Source organism: Cebidichthys violaceus, unplaced genomic scaffold (assembly GCF_023349555.1).
Source record: "Cebidichthys violaceus isolate CVI_PGR_0920_01 unplaced genomic scaffold, fCebVio1.0.p SCAF_19, whole genome shotgun sequence".
NCBI lineage: Eukaryota > Metazoa > Chordata > Actinopteri > Perciformes > Stichaeidae > Cebidichthys > Cebidichthys violaceus.
In genome coordinates, this window is record NW_027176361.1 from 7,837,815 (window position 1) to 7,864,733 (window position 26,919).

Below are 26,919 nucleotides of genomic sequence, written 5' to 3' on the forward strand. Positions count from 1 at the left end.
TGAACGGTCCACTGGCTTCCAAAAAGATGTTTTTCCTCTTTCACCATCAGCTTCCCCTTCTTACCTTACATAACCTCATACGGCATACATTACTTAGATCTGATGATACACACCTTCACTGGAGCAAAACGACAAACGTCTAACTTTTACTCATCTTGACAAAACTGTCCTGCCATTGTATCAGACAAACATTTGGCATACCCAGGCGTACAAAGAGACATGCACTCAACCAGGTGCATATTTTGAAAAGTGCCAGGGGAAGTAAATGGGGGGCTAAAGCAGTACATTTTGACTTGTAAACGGGCGTGGACATGAACACGACCACAAGACTCTGTGGTGGTTTCATGGCAGCACCAGGCTCTGTGTGCTTCAGCTTCACCTCCAGCTAAACCCTAAGCTCTGGGTTGTGAAAACTGTTGTTGAAACTATGCATCTGGGATCTCACCTTTGCTGCAGAGTGACAGTAATTATTTTACTTGGTTATGAAGATTGAGAGACATTTACAGCTTTAGCAGTTGCATCCTCCAAACTTATTTGTGATGGTTTCAAGAGAACATTCACCTCTGGCCTCAATATTGCAGGTATGTAGTCTAGAGGGCCAGTAAATTAATGTAGAATTACATATTCTAACGTTTGAATTGCAGTTCCCAAGAAAGCAGCAAATAGCAATATATATTGCATCACTGTTGCAACAGATTTCCTTTTGTTGTGGGCATGCATGCATATGTGGGTGCATAGTACTCACGTTGGTTCCTCAGTAACGCTGATCTCCTCATCCAGCTCTATGGCCTGCTTATGCCACACAGGTTTTGCCTCAACTGGGAGCGTATCTAGAGAAAAACACCCATCAAAGGTTGAACATCACAAGAGAAAGTTTACTTTAGAAATAAGTAAGTTTGACAAAAAAGCAACAATCTAGACCCACCTATGGACTTATAACAGGGCACGGTCACCAGGCACTCCTCTTTGATGTGGGGTTTGGTGGTGGGGTTACAACCTCCAGCGTGGAGTCCTCTGTGATCGATGCATAACACCACCCTGTAGCGCAGACCCTGACCACAGGTCACCGTGCACTGGTGGTGACAGGACAGTTCAGGAGGTATAGTCTATAAATCGCTGAATAACTGACGATCATTTTCACACACGGATAGGATAGAGCGCTAAGTCTTACTCCTACGGTTACATCTCGTTGCTTGTGTTTGACAGAAAGCCCTTGAATCAAGAGAAGTAAAGAAAGAGACCTTCCAAAATCCCTGCAGCTCTCTGCTCAGGAGTGAACTTTGTGTATCCGCTGCCAAAACAAGCATTTAAAGGCAAGTTCACAAGGAAGAATGTGCTAGGTAAACAGCATCCTGGGTTTTCAGAGGGCCACAAATTTGACTCCTTGGGCCTCTGCTTGTGCCTGTATAACTTGCGAGGCTGAAAAATCCCCATGAGGAAGTTCTCTGGGATATTTATGGTTAATGTAACAGCAACTCTGCCAAATAAGTAAGCTAACCAGTAGTGTTAGATGATCCAGAAGCACCACCCCGATAAGCTGGATGTTTTTGGCAAAGAAAGAGTTTTCAGAATACGTGCTGTTGACTTTGGGGTTTTAATTAAAGCCTTGTTTATTTTGGATGGTGTGTTCAAGGGCAGGGGTGGTGAAGGACACTCAAGTTGAGGTCAGCGGTGCTACTCAGCCTCACACAGTAAGGTTGTGTTTGAACTTAAGCAGTTTCAAGTGTTCCTGTCATGTTAGAAAAAGCTGACGGATACCTGTAGAGACGACAAAATCACAGGTCTGGTTGTCCGCGGAGTATATTTTTGTTCCTCAACAAGCCAATTAATCATACTTTTTTACATTTTTTTAATTTTTTACTTCTTCTAACTCCACGGGTTAATTAAGGCCCACTGTGGTGGTTCACAGACTCTGACTTCCCAGGTGGTAACAGCGACACAACACCGAGACACATCTATTTACATTTGGTTACTAGACATTTCTAGCTGGACTTTCTAAACATGTCTAATTTCCTTTTGTTGGCCATATATGTAGCTTAATACTGTGTAAAAATAATAATCTATGATAATAATGAATAAATACTCTAAAGCTAAATGTCCAAAAGACAGAATGTAAAAAGGGGCACCTACCGGGGACCACTCCTGTGCCAGCCAGGTGGGGCAGTCGAAGGTGTTGCAGGGCTGCAGGATAGCCGTCTTGGGGGAGTAGAGACACTTCCACTCCTCGGTGGTAGTGATGATGCCCTGCATGTCTTCCTCCACGCAGGATACTGAGCGACTCTGGATGCCCCCGCCGCAGGAGGTGGAGCAGGCGGTCCACGGACTGCTCTCCCATCTGACATCACAAAAGCTCAGTCATGAAGTCACTCATGGCGACTGGTAAATGTTAGAATTTGTGTCGCCGTGTCACTATTTCACCTCACAGTTGTGAGTACATACCGAGGCAGGGGGTGGTAAAGGTCATATGGCATAATTTGCTTGTAGCCGTCACTAAAAGGCAGAATCGATGACGGAAATGAGGATTTAGAATTATACAAGCTGCTGTTGACTTATCGTGAACATGGAGTTCAAATGGTTTCGTTGATTTTAAAGAGGTTTGTCTCTCACCTGGCCAGGCAGGGCTCCATGTTGCACTCCTGGAGTTTGGGTTTAGGTTTGACGTTCTCTGGGTAATAATGGCAGTACTGATCCACAACCACCCGGCTACTCCTCAGGTCAAAGCACTCTGCTGAGGTTAGCTGGTACCCTACAGAAGAAGAAAAAAAGTCAGTGTTCCCAAAATAAGTGACAGAAATTATCTATCAAAAAAGATTTAGTGGAGCATTAATTCAATATTAAGCGTTTATCAAAGATGTTCACCTGCCACAGGAAATAACTTTTCAGTATCACAGCTTTCTTAGTATTTAGTCCACAATGTGAGCAGTGCAACTCCATGCTTACCTCCACCACACGTGACGGAGCAAGGGAAGAAGTCGGTCTCTCTCCAGCGGTGGATGATGGGCTGGTAGTAGATGTACTGAACCACACTGTCTGCTCCACTGGCAAACTCCACCTACGGAAACAGTGTTCATGGAGTGACCACTAAATCTTTTCACCATTATGCTCACCAGCAAGGCTTTCATTTTATCATAATACGCCTAAAGGATGATGCATGCAACCAAAATGAGTTGAACGAATAGTTTGACATTTTGGGAAATGCACTAAAGTGTTAGTCCCACGTCATTATGTGTTTTTACTGGGTGAGGAAATAAAACATTGTTCACACGCAACTGCAATTTCTGGTTTAACAGAGCCCTTTATGAACTGCAGCCAAGCTAGTCAGCGGCTAAGTAACACAGCAACGGCCCTCATTATCTGATATATAGCTACGTGTAGATAGTGTCATGTTTGGTGTGGGTTCGTTTCGGAGTCTTTCCGCCCCCTAGTGACCAATGCAGCTACCATATAAGTAAAAAATAAATGCTCAGGATTAAGCTATCTTTACTACTCCGGATGTAGATTTTAGATTACTATTCTCAAGCAGTCCCCAAGAGAAAAACTGCCTATATAGACCAGACAGGGTGTTGTTGATTGCTAACATAAAAGGGTGGAAGGAAAAAAATGAATTACTTGACTACAACTCAGACCATGCTGAAGTTAATACAGATATATTAAATACAAAATACCATTTACGTGTTAAACTGGATTTTCAAACTGGGGTTTTCAGATGATTTCAAAGTTCCTTGGATAAAATTGGGTCAAGACATGAGACCTGAGGGAAAGGCTGAAGCAGCTGAAATTATAGTCGATACTGTAATGGTTCAAGAGATGTTCATTTTCACACACACACACACACACACACACACACATTGGAGGAATTTGACCCTAAGTAACCTGAAATGTCAGTTTCTGCACATTGACATGTTGTAGCAGGATAAAAAATGTATTTGATCAAATAAAGAACACAGACTGTAGCTATATAAATTAGGCCTTTTGTGTCACATGTTTGTTGTGTGTTTGTTTTGTTGAGGACATTTTATTCAGTGTCCTAAATATTTCAGCAAACATTTTTCTTCCAACCTCGACCATATTGAAAAAAATGGCCAAAGCCAGATTATACCTTCAGCACATATAAGTCGAACTCCGCTGCCACTCATTCACATGTTTACAGTGGAGAGACTGTCTGGCAACTTTTTAATGTGATTTTCCATTCGTCCAAATGTTTTCCAGCGCTGCGATATGAATTGGCTGTTTGCCTCGTAACAGATTAGAAAATTCTGCATTTATAGCCTCTCAGATTTCTGTCTCCTGCATTCCCATTTATTGTCCAATCCTGACTTGTGTGTTTATGAGGGGGGAAGTTTTCACAGGCGTTTCCCTGTCCGCAGCCTGTATCATTTTTAATGTCCACTCACTGGCCCTAGTCTGAGAATGTAAGCATGTGTGTGTGTGTGTGTGTGTGTGTGTGTGCGTGCGCACACACACACACACACACACACACACACACACACACACACACACACACACACACACACACAAAACGTATGCTCCACTACTGTATTTATGAAGTGAATTTATGTTGTGTTATGTTTTAAAACTTAATGTAAGTAAACCACATGTGTTATGATTCTTCTTCAAGGACCGACATTCCACCATGAATCAAATACAAGTTTCAGAAATTTAAGCTGAGGGAAACTGAAGAGTTGGGTGATAAATTATACTACACAAAGTAAACTGAATGAAAATATTGAGTGGTGCAGCTTTAAGCCACTTGAATCGTTGTATTTATGCTCTTACTTTGACTGTGAAGTCGGCTCCAAGGGGGCCGATGATTCTCAGGACCTCCTTATCTGAAAGTTTCTGGTAGTCCAAGGTGGTATTCTCCAGGTGGTACTGCCCTGATTTATCCAAGATCAGCTCACCTTTAACCCCTTGTAGAGTCTTACTCTCCACGTCTACAGAAGAAATAAAGTAGATAGCTAAAGCACAATGGACACATCAGTCACAATATAGATATATGCAAAGTAATCACAAAATTAAAAATCTGTCTTTGATAAATGATAGTCATAATTTTCTACATTTGTCATCATTATCATGTCGATCGGAATGAAACATTAAATAAAAGAAGATGTGAACAAAATGTCGAGACACTCAAAGGATGACTTTCATTCATCACAGACCTTCCATCAGATCCAGTTCCATTAAGAACGTGGACTGGCTTAAGTAGGTTTTGACCTCACTTCAACCCTGGCCCAACAGGGTCAGCGTGGAAATTTAAACAAAAACAACGGGGAAACGCAGGAACAAGCAGTAACCAGCAGCAGGCATCATGTGCGGACAGATGGTTACAATTTAATTGCACCGTGGCCAAAAAGAACGGGGGAAATATTTCATGAAATATTCGTCCATTCAGAAAAAGAACCTCTTTCGGCCTGGCTCGGGAAACAATCTGTCAACTAAACGTGGAGCAAAGGATAGGTAAAGGGAGATGGACCATTTGTTATCGATTTGATTCAGTGGGGAGTTTGATGCCAGTACTTTTACATCAGTGATATTTGCTGGAAGCAGTAAACCTTCTCAGAGCCGGGGCAGAGGGCAGACATAACTACCTCCTCTGTTTATTCTGCTTTTATCACCAGTATTCATGAGACAGCCTAAAATGTAATACATTTTAGAATAAAATGTTAATTTTAGATTATTATTTGGGTGAGATATTCATTACAAAAGGTCAAGCAAGTATAACACATATAATGAAAAAGTGATATTGTTGTTGAATCACAAGCCTTTAAAACATAACATGACCTGCAGTAAAACTCCCAGAGCACATGCAGAATACTTGTGTTTAATGTGCAGGTATTTGGAAATAAAAAACACTGCCAAATATAAATATCATGTACAACTGTTTGGGATGGAAGGGCACCCTAGACCTACCAGGACTTACACAAGTGATCCGGGCCTTTCAGGACGAGACGTACATGACGACTCTTATAGGGGACGGCAACAACTGTGTCCTCAGCTTCAGAGAGACAGACAGAGAGACAAAAGACAAAGAGATAAAAATAGCATACAGTATCGATCAATACTTATATAAATGCAATAAAGTCAATATAATTACAACTGGCAACACAGACACAATCAGAACACAGAATGATTTGACTTGTGAAATACAAGATAGCACCCTAGGGTGAGACTGCAGACAACAGGAGGGTTAGTCTTATTAGTATTCATTTGGGTGAGATTTAAGATAAGGTAAGATATGAACAATTTTTGTTTTGTTTTCATGACATTGACATTGTTTTTGCCTCAGTCAATAAAACACAATACAGTAATTCTAAATTATATTATTTTATTAATATTGCTATTCAATTTGAACGGAAGAATCACATTACTCCAGTGATTTTAGCATCGCACTTCCATAAAGTCGGGAGACTAGCGAGTCTCTCTGATGAAAACCTGATGACATCACTATTACGTTCTCAAGGCTTATTCTTTTCAGACTTGACAACATTACTGTATTCAATTTAAACAAACTAGATTGAAATTAATGAACACTTACTTTTTCCTGAAGCATGCTGGGATTTGTAGTGTCCCCGCACCAGTCTGCAAGATGAGCCATCTCCATTGCAGACACCGCAGTTGTCCTCCTTTGCTGTGCTCCCCAACTCATGATCACATCCTACAATCTATAATACACAGACAAATACATAAACATAAACATTCCCCCAGCAATGTACAGCAACCTGATTTCAAATGTTCAGCTTTAAAATAAACTCCAATTAGGATGCTCTGCAAAAAGAAAAATTAAAAGAAAAAAGAAATACGGAGACAAATTGGACAAGTACTCCTGCTGGTTTCTTTAAAACTGAGTTTATTTAAAAAAACTGTCTCCCTTCATACCATGTATAATCAATTGATCCATGCAACCCTCTGGGTTCTTCCATATTCATACCACATCTATTGTTTTGTATTTCTAAGATAGCATGATGCATCCCTTGGGAGTTGATCATGAGTTTTCCCAAAAATGTTCCCCAATGTTTTTTATCAAAAATGATCTGCAACCATCCGTAGTTGATTGATGGAGTTTTTCACGATTTCTGTCGGTAAGACAAAACCAAAACCGCAGTGTGATTCTAAGCATGGCAAGAGAGTGAATTAAAATCCTTGTGTGTCTTTGCAGACACACAACGCCTCGGGACGTAATTTCATTCAAGTGGAAAAAAATGCATTGTGAAGTATTTCCTGGACTGTCAGTCAAAGGCCCCAATCTCAAATATTATTCTCAATGGGACTTCATTTGTAAAGCAGATGGCATGACGTTAGCATTGTAACTCAATCTTCCATAGGTTTTCTTGGATTATTTACTTTTTGACTCTTGAATCCAAATACACTCTGTAATATATGTAACATGTGAGCCAGTAAATATATCGTGGTGTTTGGTTGATTATTAAACAAAATATATTCTAATTTAGAAAGAAATTCGCTTTTACGGGCGTATATGGTCGAGATTTTCTATGATTTTCTCAATTCGGATATTGGAAGTCACCAGTTCCTTCACTGGTGCGTACAGTTTTGGGCAAAATAAGTGTTTTCTTTTTTTTGATTCGCCACCATTTGTATTCTATATTCAACTGGACACATCCAAAGGACAGTATCTGCAAAAATCTGATGTTTTTATGTTTCATTGAAAGCTTTTAATCTATAGAGTAGACACTTCATATGCATAGGATATTTGTCCCTGAGTTATCCAAAACTGCATTCACTTTAATATAAGCATGTGGCTGTTGTCAACACACTGGCATGAGACTGCAATCTGGAGGAGGACACATATTCCAGATTTCCTTGATAACAACTAATCAAAATCATATTTATTGGTTTCTGAGAAGTCTGTCTTGGGACCCCAAAATTGTGTAAATGTCCCACACTGAAATCTGAGAAAGTTACTTCTCTATTTTCAGTCTATAATATTTTCAGTCTATAGATAAATTAAAAGAAATGAACAATAAAGCTCTCGAATTCTTTCTCCTACCTGGCAGACTCCGCTGATACACATGTCCAAGGACTCGGTGTAACAGCGTGTCCCGTCCAGCACCTTGGGCGCCAGCTCCATCACAAGGCCCGAGCCCTTGGCTTTGCACTTGAGAGCGCAGGGGTTGTCCGGGTCATTGTACACAGGCAGCCACTCGTGGTACTGACCCTGGTATCGCACGTCTGCATGAGCTGAACACTGCTGGGCACGGAAATCACCTGCATCTGGAGGGCAATCCTGAGGGTCAGAAAAATATTTAGCCATAGTTCTACAATTAATGCGAGGCATATCGCTATTGTAAATTTGTGTGGTGGAAGGTTTGTTGATACTGCGGTTGCTGAAACTCAACATTGTGATCATCATATTAAATTACAGCTGAACTAGTTTGATGATCCCCACCAGAACTTCTCACTTACTCTGTAACAATAGGATCCTAAATCACTAAATTCCACCTCTTACCATAAACATTAGTCATATTTGTACAGTTCCACCACACATAACTGTCAATCACAACTTGCTCAACAAAAACACTTGAAAGCTCTACTGATATCCATTACATAAAGATGAGCTTGCTGAACTTACCACATTACTGCATGTGCGATATTTGATATTCTGCCCTTCACAGGTCCTGCGGAAGAATTAGAAATGAACATGCGGGTTAGGTAGTAAATGATAAAAACAAACCACAATGCACACCAATAACCTTTGCCCGACGCAGCTGGTATTCCACCCGTTGACTGCAATCACAATTGCAGAGCAGTGATTGTGACAGTGATTAATTCACACAATGTGACTACGCATAAATACAAGGCAAGTTAAGTGATAACAGATCAAACTAAAATGACAAAGAATTAGGTTTGGTTACTGTAATAAAGCTGGTGGCTTTTAACTTCATAATAATTATTTAAAATAGAAGGTGATGCCTGGTTGTCAGCCTCGTAACCACTTTTGAAAGTTAGTGTTGAGCCCTGAGGAACACAAATATCTGGATAAAACAGGAAAAATTAAAACTTCATGAAATGGAGGGGAAACAAAATAAATGGGAAAAATAATAAATTGGGAATAATAACAATGATTACTCATTTGTCGTAGTGATCGGTCTTTAAACAAACCATTGCTTTATAAAGCAGCAGTACTGCACATGCATTAGTAAAGCAGACACAGTAGGGCCCTCCGAGCTGCGTCTGCTGAACAGATTGAAGCAGTTTGAATCAAGACTCTGTGCATGACAGTCTGCAGTGTCTTCGCCCAAATTATAGAGCTAACCACTTATTGAAAATTAGGATTCCTTTGTGCTTTGATGCTGAGTGATGATAAATTATTGATAGTGACTATGATAGGGCAATTATTCAAGACCCCAGTGGGAGCTAATCAAAGGATATTCTTTTGAGTTTGGGAACTTAAGAGGAATTCCAGTGTCATCGGCCCTTAGCTAATCTGGAATCATGATTGGAGGCAACATCTCAGAGTTTGAACTCACGGATGAACAAGGGCTCGAGAATTTTTACAATATTATTCCAGAGAGCCGAGGGAGTGGATGTGAAGTGCGTGGCATGGCAAGAACATTAGACCCTGTGACGCACCCAGACAGTCCCTTCTGCCAAGCCAAACAGGTCACAGGGCTTGGACCCAAACAAGAGACTTTCAAAGACCAAGAGTTGACAGACAGGTACCAAAGATCTGGATCAGTGGGACGAGCTATAAATAAACTTAACGTTAAAAAAAAAAGAGGCAAAGGGAATTAAATTAATCTCCATTTTCATTTCCTCTCGACTTTGGAAGCTACAAAGTGGAGGCTAAGCAGAAGTAGGGCTGGGGCTACACATTCATCATGGCGTCATCATAGGTTGGGGAAAAACGACTCGCGCACACAACACATAACTCACAGGCTATGACGCTGCTCTTTACTGCCAAATATGCACAAAAGACACAAAGACAGTACAGAGAGCTTGCTCATCACTTAAAACTACCATGTGGCATGCCAATGACTTCCTCAGACAAGAAAGGAACTCAAATCTGTTGTAACCATGAAAAATCCTAAATTATTGGATATGCAGTTAAATTTGCTTGGCTCATAATGTCCATATATATGTCATCAACTCTTCTCGTTAGATTGAAAGTAATTGCAACCAGCGCTCCATAACCTTTGCCATAACATTGATACACTTAAGGCGAGCGGGCACATTAAAATGTGGAGATGGTAATGGCTGAAATATGCTCTTATACTGTGAGCTCTTGATCAATTTAGGCCACCAAAGGAAAGGTAACATGAAGTTGAGAAAGATGAAGCCACAGCAGAAAAGAGCACTACTCCTTTCCTTTGTCATTCAGTCAGTCCAACTTTTTAGTCCACAGCGAGATGAATCCTAGGAACTTTAATGATCCTCTGAATTTTCATCTAGCACCACCAGCACATCAAAGTTTGAACTTATCCACAAGATGGATTGGAACAAAATTTCATACAGAAATTTTGTCCCAGATGACGTATCCTAGTGATGAACTGACTCACCAGAGCCGAAATATATCAAGAAGTAATTAGATGGAATGACAATTGGAACAGACATGGCCCCCTCTGAATTTCTACATTTCAAAATCTAAAATGATTTTGGATTCTGCATACACAGATTGTTGTTGTTGATTCTGACACGAGCTCAGTCTCACTGTAGAGAAGCTCGCTGTTTTTAGCACTGCACAGAGGGTGGTCCCCCATTCTGTGAAGTAGGAGACGTAATCAAGGTGCCAGGCCCAAGTTAATTGTAGCAACTTAATTAGTCATTGCCTTGGAGAAAATTCATTTTTAACTGCCGTGCCATTTAAAGATAGAGTTTAAACACAGCTGTGGCATGGCTTTCGTGAAATTCCAAAATGCCACAGTCATTTAATGCCACAGCCTGTAATTTCAGCTAATCAGTGACCCAATTAAGAGTAAAAACATACCGCTTATCAGCGGTGAGAAGTTATTTGCATCTCCACTTAACTTGTTCCTTGTCCCTAGGACTGCTTATCTTTATTCGCTTATCAATGGGGTTCATCATGACTCTTTCAATTATTTTAACAAAGTCAAAATAAAGTCAAGGCTGGCCTCTTTTTATGAAAATAAATAACAAAAAAAAACCTCACTGACGTTTCTGCCAACCACGAGCCTCATAAAAAAAAAATGATTGAGCAGCGCTTTCTCTTGCCTGGGACACTCAATCCATATGTCCACACATGCTTCAAAATGCTGTTGTTAATAATGGAGATTGTGATCAAGTGAAGGGACTAATGAGGGCCGGGCGATCTGTGTTTAGTCTGTACTCCCCATGTGCCCTTTTGGGACATTGTCTAACTCCTGTGCGTTTCTGCATTAGCAGCAGGTCCCTACTCGTGTAAGTGTGTGTGCGTGTGTTTAAAGGTCAGGGAGTTGGAGTGGTTTGGAGGGTGTTGCAGGCCCGTTTCCAGCCTCTCTTTCCAAAGAGTCACACACACACACACAAGGGGCCTTGTGTTGTGCTTTTTAATGACGCCGTTTGATCTGCCACCCGGTTCCAGGCTCCTGCTCCGTCATTCCCACGCAACAGCAGGCTGAGGTGGGATGAGGTGGGACGGAGAGTCCTTCCATTTCCTCAAGAACCCCACACGTTACTGCCACCGCCAAAGTACATACAAGTTTGTCAACATACCCGGCTGGACTTACATGAGCATGTACGTCTACACACGCACACAAACACTGCCTGCAACCCATATGGAGCTCAAACCCCAAACACCTCTTAACGCGTCAATTGCTTTTACAGTCAGTAGCATTCTGAGGTGTGCCTGACCGCAAAATTCTGGGCAAGCCGAGAGAAATGCCTGCTGCTGATATCATTAAATGAACTCCTCAAAAAGCCATTGACCTCAATGTTTACAGTGCAGCACATGGGGGGTCTGGCACTTTGAGTTTGAGGTTTTAACAGCCTGATACTTTTTAGCCTGGCTTCCCAGCACCAGTGCGGACAGATTCATGGTTACTCAGAGTACATCTCCATTGTGACCTCAGGTATGATCTGGCCTGTTTTGTCAGTGTGTCTTTGGACAGTTTGTAATGTTTTATGATCTCACTGGCTGATCCTGGATCCCCCCCCCCCAAAAAAAAAAAGCCCCATACAGTGAAACAGAGGTGACTTTGGCAGCAAAGCTCACTGGCTACCTTTAGTGAGAGAGCAATGCATTCGGGGAACTGTAAAATAGAGGAATGCAGTGAAGTCACCCTGCAGTTATTTCCCAGTCTATAAATGTGACAACATTGCTATGGAAAACATACCCTCTCGTTCCGTCTTTCTCCTTTTTTTTCCTCTCTCTTGTTCCCTAAATCCATTTGTAATTGACCACTTTGCCCAGTACACTTGGCTTCGAGCTTTAATCTTGAAGCCCACAGGGTTAGCTTGAAGCCTAACCAACCGGGTGACTTTGACAACAGGATGAAAGGGCCGAGAGGTCCAAAGTGCAAGTTCCAAGTTCGTCCCGAGACTTAAGCCGAGATGATGAGCAGTGGGAATCCAACCAATGTGGGTTCATTGCTTGCAGAGCCCAAAGTCCATCACAGAAAACCCTTATTAAAAGTGACATGTACTTTAGTAAGGGGTATCGATTGTTATGCTTACATTTGAGACAAAAATCTGAACCCTATTGTCACTGATGAATTCATGATTCAGGCTCATATGGCCGTCTAGACAGTTTTAGAAAGGTGGATGGGCAAGTGATCTCAGGTGACCCCTCGGGGCTATTTAACATTCACATGTATTTTGAGCACTTCCATTCCAGCCCATGGGAATGGAGCGATTGGTGAGATTTACTCACACTATGAGGGACGCTGTCTGGATTTATTTGGCAGAACGACCGTGAGCAACAGAAAAAGAGCCCCCACCCCTCTCCTGCTTCCCACTCTTCAATCTTAAAGACATGATTTGGCACTTTAATAGAAACCAGTCCAACCCCAGTCAGGACTTTTACCTCGGATAGTGTTTGAACACACGCTTACAAATATTACATAGCATCATCCTTTGAGTACTGCAGTCGTACATTTCAATGTATTTTATATGTCTCTGGTTCTAACAATAGCAATTTGTGGAAGACAATTAGAAATTCTACCAGTAAAAAAGAATCACTAAGAATACTTTATGGTATGTTCTCTGTGATAAGGGTCAAGGGGACTCCAAAAAGCAATAGGAAATGTTTTAAAATCAAATTTTGGCCAGATATTACACATTACAATGTTAAATACTGATAATTAAGGTAGACAATGTTGAAATAAGTTGTAGTTTGATCCTTAAGTGATTTCATTTTCAGAAATCTATGCTTCCTCACAGTACATGTAGTTTCAGACCAACTCCGATCAATGCATCAGATCGTGGCCATATTTTCCATGCAGCACCCCTATCTCAAATGTGCGATGTTGTATAGGCAGGAAATGTGTTGTACCTCATATTGCATGGAAAAACATGAGCATAACCCATGGTGTTGCCCACTGCATCGTCACACAGAGTTTGTAGCAGGCTATAGGGTGAGAAATGGCGGATAGGCGGCCTTACTTGGAACTGAGGCATCGTCTGAGGGAGTATGAGGCGCCTCCTGCACAGGTCCGGGAGCATTCACTCCATGAGCCCCAGGCGTCCCACAGAGTGTCTCTGTCCTCTTCCGACCGGGCCGTCCGCGAGCTCTACACACCAGGAGAGGAGACATGACTTGAGCAGAAGTGAAGAAGGAAGTGAAGGGTTTGTGCACACGAGTGATCTGTCATGGACCTCCTTGTGCAGTTTCCAGTCCATCCGTTCAAACCAGTGCTACGTTGTCTTAAAGTTAAATCGTTCGTCTTAATATCTGCCAAGACCCAACCGAATATTACAACATCATAAAACTGAGTTATGCTCTCCTCGTCTCTCTTTTGCCATGGGAGCAACCTGTATGCATAATCCCCAGTCATATGACTTGTGGCCTCCTCTGTTTAAACAGATTGTCTTGCAGAGCACACAAATAAAAGCCAAAACCGCTAGTTGAGAAGCTGAACTAAATTTCAGGAGCAGCGGAAAACGCATGTGACAGGATGAGAGAGCCTGCAAGGGGAAGTAATCAAAAGCTCTCGACTTTTGCCCCTTTGCATATCTCAAATGTCTGAGTCATCCTTTAGATGATGAACTGTTAGTCCTCTCTTAAACTGCGTGCCTCATGTGTGTGTGTCTCCCTCTGTTAATTGCGTCTTGCTGTATTTGGCAGCAGAAGCAGGAATATTACTGCGTGATCTAAAGTCAATATTGTGAGAGGATGAATTTTGCGACTGCAAGGACAATGTGCATCTCAGATGTAGAGTGACAGCCAAAAAGTAAAGTCCTCCCCACCCCTCTATATTACACTCTTTTAACTTTGCCCTACAAGGCCTTTCGTATTTTCAGATCAGATTTGACTGGACTGACTCACCTAGACAAGGTGTTTATTTGTAAGGCTGGCACCGGCATCTGATGTGGATCATCTACTGCTCCACATGAGTTATGTTTCTTTGTCTTGGCTTTACTCAGCAGCCTAGATCTCAGCAGCCTAGCTCTTCTCAATGCCCTTTGGAGGTCTGACTGAATGAAGTTCGAAAGCTACGTTATATGCTCAGACTGTATGAAAAAGGAAAATAGATTGCTTTTGCTGTCTGGAACAGGGGCAGCTTAGCTCTGTGGAGGCAATCCACTCAAAAGTTGCCAAAAACAACCAGTTCTATACCTGTTGAATGGATGAAAACCTGGAAAATGAGATGAAAAAAAAGGACTTGGAACTTAGAACCGACGCTGAGACAAATCATCCACCTCCTATGGCAGCAACAATTTGGTTTAAAAGACTAGAGGTGCAACACATTCAATAAAAATAATATGCCATTCAACAGAGGCTTTAATGGCAATGAAAAGGAATAGATGGATGCGGGAACAAATTATCATTTTTCCACAATAACCTGAAAATGTAGGCACTCTTTCTGGTGTTGGTGAAGCATGAAAGAATATTTTAAGATTGCAGAAATGCAGCTTTTGTGTGCTTTAGACAGCCTCCCACCACGGATTCTTTACACCACCACGACGGGCTTTTAAGCCGGCACATCCCGCAGAGCTTTTGACTTAAAAATCCCAAATCCCGCAGATTAGGAATGAAATGTGAGGCACAACAAGCCCGCTTACCCTGAATAAGGCAGGGACTATGCGAACTTTATGTGTAACACCTGCTCTTTATGCCCACTGAGCTGACAAACGGTTTACAGTGAATGTCCCAGCTTGCTTGGGATACACAGACTTGAGATTCGAGAGGAAAAACTCAGGATACGCCAAGTTATTTTGACCTCTTTGGCCCCTTTTCCCCAACAGCATGGCATTGTGCCTCGTGTACAAACATGAATGGATCTTGCAGAGGAATGTAGATACAAGGTAATAATACTGCCTTGATTATTTTCTTTGGGTCGCGGTAGCAAAAAACACCCATGCCGTACACTGTGGAGCACGGGTGGTGGGTTTACATTATTAAAAGTGCGTGGGGACTGATATAAATGGCTGTCAGTGCCGATGACGCCTGAGGAACAGCAGAGGGGAACGGCAAGACCTAAACACGCAGCCAGCGGAGCATGCGGCCAAACATATCGGCGGTGGCACTACTTTCTGCACGGGCCAACTATTCCAATGTTTGGATCCACAGTAAATAAACACAGGCTGTGCTCTGGGCAGCCGGTTAGCACACCACCTCAATTCTCCTTTGAAAAGCAATCAGTGAATTTTACACTCAATTACGGCTAGGAGCTGTGTGTTGCGAAGCCAAGAGAGCCGGAGGCATAACGAGGCTGGTGAAGAAAGAGGAGAGGAGGTAGATGAAGGGACGGAGGAATGGAGATGAGGAGGTTGTTTGGCTGACTGTGCTGCTATTGTTCTCAATGAAGGCGGAGGAACACGGGGCTCCGCAAGTCGGACGGCCGCCCTGCTGGGATTTGGATCCAATAATCAAAAGGCTTGAATATCTACTTGGAGGCTTCCGAGCCGTCCATCGCTGCATGTCCCACCTCTCCTGCTCTGATCCCTCAGAGGAGGTTTTATTTGCACCGTTAACGGCACCAATTTACACAACAAAGCATTTAGACACATTTTTATCTCCGGCTCTTTTACTATTTAGATAAACGGAGCAAAACATATGACCACAACGCCCCCTTGGCTGTCACCCACTTAATGTTTTCACATCTAGTGGAGGAGAGGAACTGAGAGTATGATAAAAGACTCGTGATCTCCATATTATGTTATTCTGATGGACAGATTCTATTTAAGTCACCTGTCAGCAGCTGAGACTTAGGGCATTTTTCCTTGAAGATGGAAAACTCCTCGACAGGGGAAAGAAACCAGACTCTGGTTCCTTTTTTTTGCAGACTGTGTCAATAAGCATACGATGGCCTTTTCAGTCGGCAAGACATACGATATTTGCACATCTGCTGAATCCCTTGTCGTCCGATCCACGCTGCACGGCACTGTACTCACCGCCATGCCGCAAGGAAAGCAGTCACTGTAATGTAACAGGAAGGACTAACCTCAGACAAAACAGCTTGCATGACAAGTCAACTTTTGTGCCTTGGATCACAAACACAGAGGAGGCATGGGAACTTTTCAGCAGCGGGAGCAAATAAGACACGTCAGGTCACACTAACTGCCTTGTTAAAGACACTGCCGAAAGGACTCCAGGATCTGGAGAGTGCCTTTCTACCGCAGATATCACAAAATACATGCATACACACACACAGCACTCTATTTGAACACATGCTTTCTGAATGCTTTACTTGATGTGACAAGTTTTAAGGCTTAAAAGACAAAAAATATCACAAAACAAATTGATTTTTAACCAAGGTAGGGAAAAAAAGCAAACATTACAGTACCAGGATAAGAAGAGCTGTCACCAGTAGCTTGCAAGATAAAAAATCTTGCTCCATGCCTTTTCAAAGTGTGTGAGTCACTCACTCCAATTCTGAGTGTGTGTTTGTTTGTATGTAAAAGTGTGTGATGCCCTCCTCTCCGGGTCACTCTGTGTGTCCTGTCTGTCTGCCTGCCGTCTCTTCTCTGACTCGCTCCTGTTCTTCCTCAGGAATAAGGGGAGGGAAGGAGGACTTGGAGTGTGCGTCTGCATGTGTGTGTTTTTGTGCACGTGAATGTGGGGGGAGTAATCGGGGGGGGGGGGGGGGGGGGGGATCCGAGACCCTGCGAGTCCTTCAGGTCTGGCACACTAGCCAATCAATAAATGGGCCTCAGTCAAGCATGCTAGTTCAAACAAGGAGCTGGGCCAGCTGCAACTTCACAACTTCACACGTTTGCGTGTGTGTATGTATGTGTCAGAGTCGGAATAATGGCAGACAGACAACAATTGTAAACCAATTTTCTTCCCCCTTTGATTCTTTCCATTTCTTCGTCTAATATCTCAAATTTCTGCCTCTTATATCCCCTTTTTTTCCCCTCCCTGCTTGCTTCTCTCATTTTATTGCGCTCATGCCGCTGTTTCCCATTTCTTTTTAGCTCTGGACGGCTTTGCTCAATCTTCTGCCAGCGATGTGTTTTGGAAATGTCAAAAAATCTCAGTCATACAGAGCAAGCTAACCTGCTAACACGTTTTGGGTGTGGGTTTGACAATGTCGTTTTATGATTGTCTTTAGAAAAAACAAACCTAAAATGTACACAGATACGCTGACTCCTAACACACATAGACATGTTCAGGAGCATGCCCACCTCCTGACTGTGTTTTGCTTTACAAGGACTTGCATGTGAGATCCCCATGTACTGTAAATCAGATGACATAGTCTGGTCACTGAAGTTATCGGGGTAGATTTTTCAGCCATGGTGACTTTTTTTCTATTTCTTTATGAGCCAAAGGTCTACTTCAATAGAGCCTTTCATAACATCTGGCAGTTAAAGCCAGTGAACATTTGCACTGTGGAGGTGGGGAACAAGCCAGGTGTCCCCTGGAGGGACAATACCTCTGGTTATAGAGAAAAACAACCAGCAAGATGGACAGCTCTTGGCGCAGAGGGAATATACTATACGCTGAGTAACTTTCCAGTTTTAACTTTCCAAATGGCAAGGCGCAAAAACAAAAAAGGCTTAAAGAGAAAGTTAAAAAACATATAGAGCAGTCAACATCGGTGCCAACCCTACGGTGCCCCTTGATGTGACTCACAAGGTAGCAGGCTATCATTCAGGAATTCAAATCCTTACGTTCCAAAGACAATAAAAACCCTGTGCGCTTCAAATCAAGACTTCAAATGCACCTCCCAATCAAACACCAAATCAAAAACCACATAATTGGTATCAATTAAGACCGCGAGGAATGTGCAGCACTCCAGAGCAAATAGTCAGCAACCCCAATCACAACATCAGAGCGGATGTCTCGACACTTTACCAGTATACACACACACACACACACACACACACATTTTTTTAATACTTGAGTTATACACAGCAAACCAGTCTTGAAGTCTTAACTTTCTACTAACAGTATGGGACTTGGCTTGTTTGACTTGGTAGTGGGGGATGTCTGTACTTTCTGCGAATTGGGGAATTATCCACATGCACACACACACACACACACACTCACTCAGCTATCCACTTAACACCGGTGTATTTTGTGATGCCAGCAGGGAGGGAAGTGGACGTGCACGTTTTCATAGGGTCCACACAGAAATCATATCTCCTTGCACCCTTAATCCATAACCTTCTGATATTTGCTTTCAGAAGAAATCCTTCTCAGATTTGCAAATGCATGACTACAGAAAATAAACCGTGGCATCGATGATGTGCCCAGAGTTGAAAACCAAACACCAGAGGAGGAAATTAACATGTTTGACTGACACTCACTTGGAGCCAGTTCTCTACCACAACATTGCTGGAGGTGTCTCCTCACAGTTTAAACAATAATCAATGAAGACGATGAGGTGAGAAAAAAAAACTATATAGTGCATTGTTATTTTACACAAGGGCAGGCTTGGATATTAGGTTGCATGAGGGAAGCATGCAAGTGGTTCGGAAGATCTGATTGTCCACAGACAGACGCTCTCACACCCTATTTTTGTAGATGTGGCCATCGTTTCAATCGGTTATGATAACATTTTACTCCCTTAAGTAGTCGCTGCAATCTGGGAACACGGCAAAATCACTTCAACTAAGTCCTACGGGGCAAGAAAGAGGAGCTACCAAAATAATAATCCCTCACTGCACAGCAGACTCTCTAGTGGGGGCTACAACCTGCAAGGCAAGGGTCACACTGCATACAGGGGTAGCTGAGGTAGCACTACTGCTAGTGAGCTAACCTGCTAGCATGTGGGGGATGACAGTTGACCACTTTTGGCTGTTGTCTTAATGTTGTTTTACAGGATTTTACTGTTTTAAAAAGAAACCTCATAATGGGTACATTTCAATAATAGCTGATTATTGAAAATTATGTTTATTGTGTTTTTACTACTGTGGCATTGAGTGTCCTTTTCATTATGGTTTTTCCTCAGCAGACTGAACAGAGCCGGTGAAAGTCTTCTTCTGTGTGTCAGACTGACGCATTAAAGAATTTGAGGAAAACGTCTGTGATAATACAGCTGCAATACATGAATTGTAATGTATTTATTGAAAAATATGGTAAAGGTTACGTTTGCTTTGATCACATTTGCACTATTATCTCCATTTCATTATTATTGATGTTGTGTTTTATGTTCATACATAGTAGTTAAATGTTTATGCTTACCTTTGTTCTACTTTGTGGTTTATTTGTCTATTACTGTGTATGTGTGTGTTAACAACCGAAGTCAAATTCCTTGTATACTCATACATGGCCAATAAAGCCGATTCTGATTTATATCACAGCGATAAGTTACTGGAACTGTAAAACCTTCATATTTGATTGGCTGCTCATGTTTCTTGCCCCATCTGACTTCTTTTTCACTGATGTAGCCATCTTACCAACATTGCTCACTCCCAGTAGAAAAGGTTTCTCATGCAAAATAGCATACATTGTAAACAGGCAATGGTTTTTAGGTCTTGTAAAAGGTCACCAAGTAGGCTTTCCAAGCAGCAGGAGTTTAACGGATCCTTTCCTCTCCTCCTATGTGGAGGAATGAAGGGTCAAATTAAAAGATTGCCGTATTACGGGGCGATGACCTGAGTTAACAGGCCCAGAGTTGTCAGAAAGAGAGACAAATGAAGCTAAAGTTACCAAGGACCCACATTAAGTTACACTCAAGAGCCCAAACCCTCGACTCCCACGAGGAGACTTAAACGGTTCGGTCGGTATAAATGGTATAGCCTCCCACCACCCCCACCAACGCCGTATGTGCTCCATGCATGATTTACACCAAAGCCATTGTATAAAAAGCTTTCTGGGCCACAGTATAAAATGTTTTACCAGGACAGTGATTTTACGACCTGCAGCTGAAAATGAACCACACTTTCCCCCAAAACCAGAGGATTAAAATAAAGATGTAATTCCCTGACAATCAGCTAAATCCAATTTAAGCCAGATGGGAGGTCAGCTGCAAAAAGCAACTCAAAGTAAGCAGCAGCAGTGCAGATGAAACATGTGCTTTCAAATACTCCCCAAATATTTTCTTTATTTCTCTTTGTCTTTAATGATTAGCATTAAGTGTTTCTTCCTTTTATGTCTTTTTATGGACTGCTTGATCGTGATTATTTACGATTATTTAATACTTGATATGGAGCTGTGGTCAAAAGAAATGCTGGGTATACAAGTTATATGAGCAATATTCGGTTTCAGTATTTGGTGGTAATCTGAAGATGACAGATTTACAGAGACATAAACACATCTTCTGAAGATACTGTATCATGAACGAGGTGGTAGGAAGAACGGTGCTGCAAGCAAGGCCATTTTAGGAATAAATAATGCGCTCAAGGGAACGACATACGCAAACTTGGACTTTAACAGACCAATCTCTGCTGGCACACAGTCCAGGAGATCTTCTGGCTGTAACTCCCTGCAGCTCCGCAGAGGAAGACATTTGTTCTGCCTGGATATTGGTCCCAGAACCTTTTACAGCATGAATGAAAACAAAATGATTTGTTTCTCACAATAGCAGCTGCATAGTAAGGAACTTGTCAGCTTGCACAGGCCCGGAAAATCAGGTGACGTTGTTTTGGATGGCTCCCAGATGGTAGTTACAACATTTAAAATGGGGAATATATCTTACATCGGCTATTTAAACAGGGCAAAAAATATACAGAAAGGTTAACGATGGCTTCGGTATATCGTAAATCATTGAAATTCATCTATAAATTATGTTCTGATTTTTTTTGTTTTGTATGAGCTAAGACCAATCTGCTTCCTTTATCAGGTTTAAGGATCTAAAGCAACAATATCACCTCTGTAAGGCTGTACAGTAATAGCATGTTGGTACTTTTTAGCTAAATGCTCACAGCAGCATGCTAACATGCACACAGCTACAACGCTAACATGCTTATGTTTAATATTATGCTTACCATTCACCATCTTATTCGAGCATTTTAGCATGCTGACATTTGCTAATTAGCACTGAACACAAAGTACAGGTGAGGCTAATGGGAACGCCATTAGTTTTGACATTAATTCATAAACCCAACTGAAATTTTGACATGAAAAGTCATGGGATCACCAAAGTCAGTGGTATTCATCCTGTGAAGGGAATGAATGTCTGTGCAAAACGCATTGAAATCATCCTATAATTGATGTTTCCCTGTGGACCAAAGTGGTCTTTCTTTGTAAGTAAGAGGTTAATAAGACACATCTGCTTATTCAAAAAGTCAACAAAAAATATAACTTAGTAAATATATATTTTATAATAATTTACTGTGCTCTTTATAGTGACATTTTGAATAAGCCAGTTACCACAATCTGATCCCACCTCAGCAAGCCTCTAAAACTCCCACAATGCAGAGAAGGAATGGGGCACATAACTAAGAATCAGCAGTGACATTTACTGCTTCCTGAAACTGCGTTCATAGGGTCTCAGCACCGAGCTTTTCCCATTAGCACATCCAGGAGAGCTCATATGTTTTAGCAGCTTTCTAGTGATCGAAAAGGGGAACTCCATCAGGGTCCCACCACACCAACACTCCCCCCAAATGCGTCTCTCTTTAACCAAACCACGGACACTGTGGCGTTTTAAAGAGGGTATGACAGGAGGGGGATGGGTACAAATTAGCTAAAGCCGCTGGAGTTGACTAAACTGGCCAGCCAAGGTGGGCTGGAGGGAAGCGGGGAGCGTGAGACCCGCATCCAGATCTGGGCAGACACGAAGCACCACGGCATATTTATGGACTCCTAGCCAGCATCATGCTTGACTGATCCCCTGTGTTTCACAATGGAGACCATATTGCCATATCATCTGGATTTTATAGCTTTTCACAACAGCTAGTTTTATTGATTTGTGTTTTCAGAAAATGAAATGCGGACTGACTGTAAAGCGGCGTAATCAATATTTTGCCGTTTACATCGGAGTACATGACTAACTTTTAGGTCAAAAGGGTGGCTAACTGTGATCAACTCATAGAGAATTATCACCAGGCTCCGGAAACCTACTGTCAACTACCTGCCTCGTAATGGCAAACAGTTAGCAGCTAGCTAGTAAAGGCTGAGCGTTAGCAGCTAAAGAACCAAATATTTCCCTCAGGAGTTGGTGAAGACCAAAACCGGGCTAAAAATGCCAAGGCTGCTAAACGTCTGCAGTGAGTTTAAATAGCCAGCTGTTTGCTACCATGTTAGCCATAACAATATAACACCATAACAACAATAAGGAGATAACATAACAGACGTTGTGTTTCAGTTTGTTGCGTTAGCCTTAAGTGGCCAAAAAAATACTAATGCAGCTTTAACCTTGCTAAAAATCCCCAAATTTGCAAAAATAATATGTTGTTTACGTATAAATGATACAAGGATTCTGAATTTCAGTAGCTTTATTGACCTTCCATAAATGTGCCAGCACCAGATGTTAAATTATCGATTAAAATAACAGAATATGTTACTTAATTTCCATAGTTAACACTGCTGAATGAACACCATGTCTGCACATCCTCTCTCTCCTGGCCATGCAAAACTGAACAGAAGACATCACTGCTCCATCTGGGGCTGTTCACATTTAACACGCATCCTGGCCTTGTCATCCCTTTCCCCCAAAAACTCCTTCCTGTCTGAGTGACTAATTTGTTTTGGTTTCCTCATGCATTTCAAAATAAATTACTCTAAAGTTACAAGTATGCTCTTGAACTGCGCTTCTATCTGGTGACATAATGCTACAAGTCAGTGGCAGCAGCAGTTATAACATGTGGGACTTGTAATCAGTAATTAACAGCTTGCTCTTTTTTGATCTGATACTAAAAAGAGACAAATTAATACAATACACGGATTCTGGTGGTCATGACAGGGACTATAAACTGTTCAAAACTCACAATCATGCAGCACTTTTCGATTGGTGGGGTAATGATTGAATCGTTCAACCACTGTGACGGCAATCAAAGTTGGGATTATGACCAAATGCGTCCAGCACTTAACAGGTTAAGAAAACTCTCTGGCTCCTCTGAACATTCATTTCTGTTTTTCTTTGTTAAGAAGTTTGATAACTTAATCTCCTCTTCAAAAGAAGGACCAAGCTTGCTTTCCAAGGTAATTAGAAGTAGTTTCGGAGACTTTTGACAAGTACAAACCCTTCACAGATTGTTCAGGAGGCTGTCTGGGAAACTGTGCGCCATGATGAAGAAATATTGCAGCCGTTTGCGGTAATCAACGCTGTGAAACCAAAGATTTTTGGCTGCAATAGGCTCCATCAGGATTGCAGAACTGAAAATATGACATCCACGGTCATGTCAGGATTCGTAGATAGTTAGTTGGAGAAAGGAGAAAAGGGAAACGATGAAAAGGTTGCAATGGAAACCCTAGAAGTATAAGAAATACTCAAAAACAAGGGAAATGTTGTAATTATCAACTTGAAACAGCTCATTTTAGTTGATATCATTATGCCGAGAGACTTGGAACCAACGTCCTGACTAATTACTGCATACATGACATGAGAGTTAAGAGAACTGAAGTTCAAAGCTGTAAAACAGCTCTTCTTGAACGGCAGACATGAAACAGGCCCTCTTGTTAACCTCCTACATAATTGCAAAAGGAGACACAACAGTTCAACTGCAATTTTTCGAGCAGAGACACCAAGCAGCAACTCCAAATAAAAAGGCACCTGGTTTGTGTCAGCGGACTATTATTCATGATGTGCAAGTGTGGAGTATTTACACTTGAAGAGAAGTGAAGCTTTTCTAGCCACAAAAAGACGCGTCTGATCTCCTGTATGTGCAGCTAAGGTTTCAGTTTTTAACCCCAAGATTGAGTCACATCAGTAACATGTGTTTTTCATTGTCGATAATGTATTGTGTGTTGTCTTTGGCCCTGGGACCATCAGAGAAAGGGATAGTAATATGATAAAGGTGGTCAAAGGAGGCTTTAACCCTTGGAGCGTCCTCTGAAATCTGAATAATGATGCAATAACGAGTTGAGCAAAGGGACTTGTGCACTTCAGTTCCTTGTTATGACCTGTGCCTGACCTACAAATATGGAAAAGATTAAAGAAAAATGGATGACACCTCGAGCACACTGTTCCAATTCCCTTTGAGAAATACAAAAATTCACGGAATCTTTTATACAAATGCTATTTGGTTTTCAGCAAAACAGTTCTCAAGCAATTGCTCATTTCCTGATGAAGGCTCACCGCAGGCTGAAACATGTTGGCTTTTATTTTTACTGTTAAAATACAAACTAGCCGGTTTAAAATGAGAGAAAACTGGCTTTGAACCTCTAAATCGTTTCTAGTCTCTAGTCAGCTCATTGCTGAGATGAATATGTCTAAACATGTAGTTATACTGTATATCACGCTTTGTAGATCAACAACAATGAATTTAAGATGAAGTTTGTGAAGAGCAGATTTGGAATTGTGTTAAAAGTGAGACTGTGTCAATAAAAGCGCCTTTTGCGAATGTCTGAGTAAAGATTCAAAGCAGAAAAAATGGGTGTAAAACTCAGCACTGAAAGTTCCCACACTGTATATGACACTGAAGTACCACGTTTGAGGAAAATAATTGGGCCCTGATATGGGCACATATCTTATTAAGACATGCTCCAATTTTTTTAAATCTTAATATTGCTACACATTAAAAAAAACTTGAATTTCTTTTTTCGCATGTTTGCAAAAGTTGATATACAACCACAGGCGTTGAATGATCTTTGAACATCCTTTCACAAGCACAAAATGTTATTGTACCCTAATGCATTGGACATTCTTTACAAGCAATAACCCCTTGATATGTACCATATCGTTTTCAAGGGGTCCTCAAAGACAATAATACAATATGAGGAGAACTGTCGCTGTCTTCTGATGGAAGAGAGCCAATTAAGAGTTTCATACATTGTACGGGGAATGAGTTATGAAAGGGCAGCCAAGAACAAATCTGCATGTTTATAAAAAACTATATTGAGAGGAAGAAGATTAGTTTTGGATTCAGCCTGATATAAAACATCAGCACAATGCAGTAGTGGTAAGATGAGTTGTAATGCAAGCTTACCCCCAACAATAAATGAGAAGCAGCTTCTGGATCGTTAAAATAGCCAGGTTCATTTTCTTCCCAATCTAATTAATATAGCTTTTAAAATGAAATGTGTGATTCTTATGCAATACAGTTCTCTGCCCATAACTTGCCATGGTGCTGGGAGTGCTGACAGCTCTTTCAAGCAGCCACACTTCAGCTCCATCGACTGGGCTTTGTCCTGCAGCAGCCCCATTCAGAGGGAGGAAACGATCCATCAGCCTGCCACAGTGCAGCTCTGCAATCAAGCATTCCTCACCCATATGCTTCTGTAATCAGCTGACAAAACGCACAGACGATGCGACCGAATTGCAGAAAGGCACGGGGAGGATGATGTCATCTCCATACATTAGAATGTGCGAAGTTATGATGGATATATCATGCCGACTTCGCTGCTTCTTTTTTTGATGCAGTATGAACAGGAGACACAAGAAAGTAAATTAGAGACAGATCCTGAATGACATACTCAACACGAGTGGAAAAGAAATCGCACATATAGTGACTCATTTCAACCATACACACTTCCTTTTCATCTGCATTTTCTCTCTTTAAGCCACTTCTCTCTTTTTCAGACTGTCACTCCAACGGGTCTTCTTTTCTCTTTCCACCCGTCTTGTAGAAAATTTGCTGGATAGCGTTTCAGCTCGGCCTGTCGAAACCTATTGGGCAGATTGCAGATCTATATGGAAAAGAGCACTCACACGCCCGCCGTCCTGCCCTTCTTTTCCAAAACCACTGGCATATCAAATACAAGGCACTTACTAGTAGGTCAACAAGGAAATATGGCCCACGGGACACATATTATGGTCATTCACCAAAGCCTCAAGATAAACAGGAGTCAAACACTCCTGCCCGACAGCGAAGAGGGGCTTTAAAGCTACTCTTTGCTGTGGAAAAAAAACAAGACATGAGGCTGATGTAGCAACGCAATGCCAAGTTTCAACAAACTTCCAAGAATCCAAGAAGTATGACCACAAGATAATGGCTAACGAAAACAGCTGACATCACTGCTCTGTATGTAACCAGAGGCGAAACAGGAGCGGCATCCTGGCCAACTAAAAAGGAGGACCAATGGTGCAAAACGAATGCTGCACTGAGGGCTGCGTGGGGAAATCATGAATGTCTGTTGTCACTAAGAAGTGGTATGACACAATTATCAGATTCATTTGTGATTATTCTCATGTTATTGACATCATTGGTGTGGTGATTACAACTGATTTCTGTGATCAACTGACCTTTTCCTCTCGCGCAACCACGAGGTTGACGTTTGTACATACCTGCCCGGCACTTAACGGCAGACAGTCAAAG

The 26,919-nt window shown here is 41.8% G+C and overlaps 1 protein-coding gene across 1 annotated transcript in view; it reads right to left on the reverse strand.

Moving 5' to 3' along the window:
- Positions 1–741: 741 nt before the first annotated feature.
- The window catches only part of LOC137874632 (ADAMTS-like protein 1), a 72,144-nt gene continuing 45,966 nt past the window's right edge, over positions 742–26,919 (reverse strand). Inside the window, exons 3-14 of the mRNA XM_068713477.1 lie at positions 13,555–13,682; positions 8,588–8,633; positions 8,006–8,242; positions 6,536–6,662; positions 5,921–5,995; positions 4,777–4,934; positions 2,941–3,052; positions 2,608–2,746; positions 2,440–2,490; positions 2,131–2,335; positions 926–1,073; positions 742–830 (exon numbers count right to left, since the gene is read on the reverse strand). Coding sequence (XP_068569578.1) covers positions 742–830; positions 926–1,073; positions 2,131–2,335; positions 2,440–2,490; positions 2,608–2,746; positions 2,941–3,052; positions 4,777–4,934; positions 5,921–5,995; positions 6,536–6,662; positions 8,006–8,242; positions 8,588–8,633; positions 13,555–13,682 — 1,515 coding nt within the window. The remainder of the gene's footprint in view (positions 831–925; positions 1,074–2,130; positions 2,336–2,439; positions 2,491–2,607; positions 2,747–2,940; positions 3,053–4,776; positions 4,935–5,920; positions 5,996–6,535; positions 6,663–8,005; positions 8,243–8,587; positions 8,634–13,554; positions 13,683–26,919) is intronic.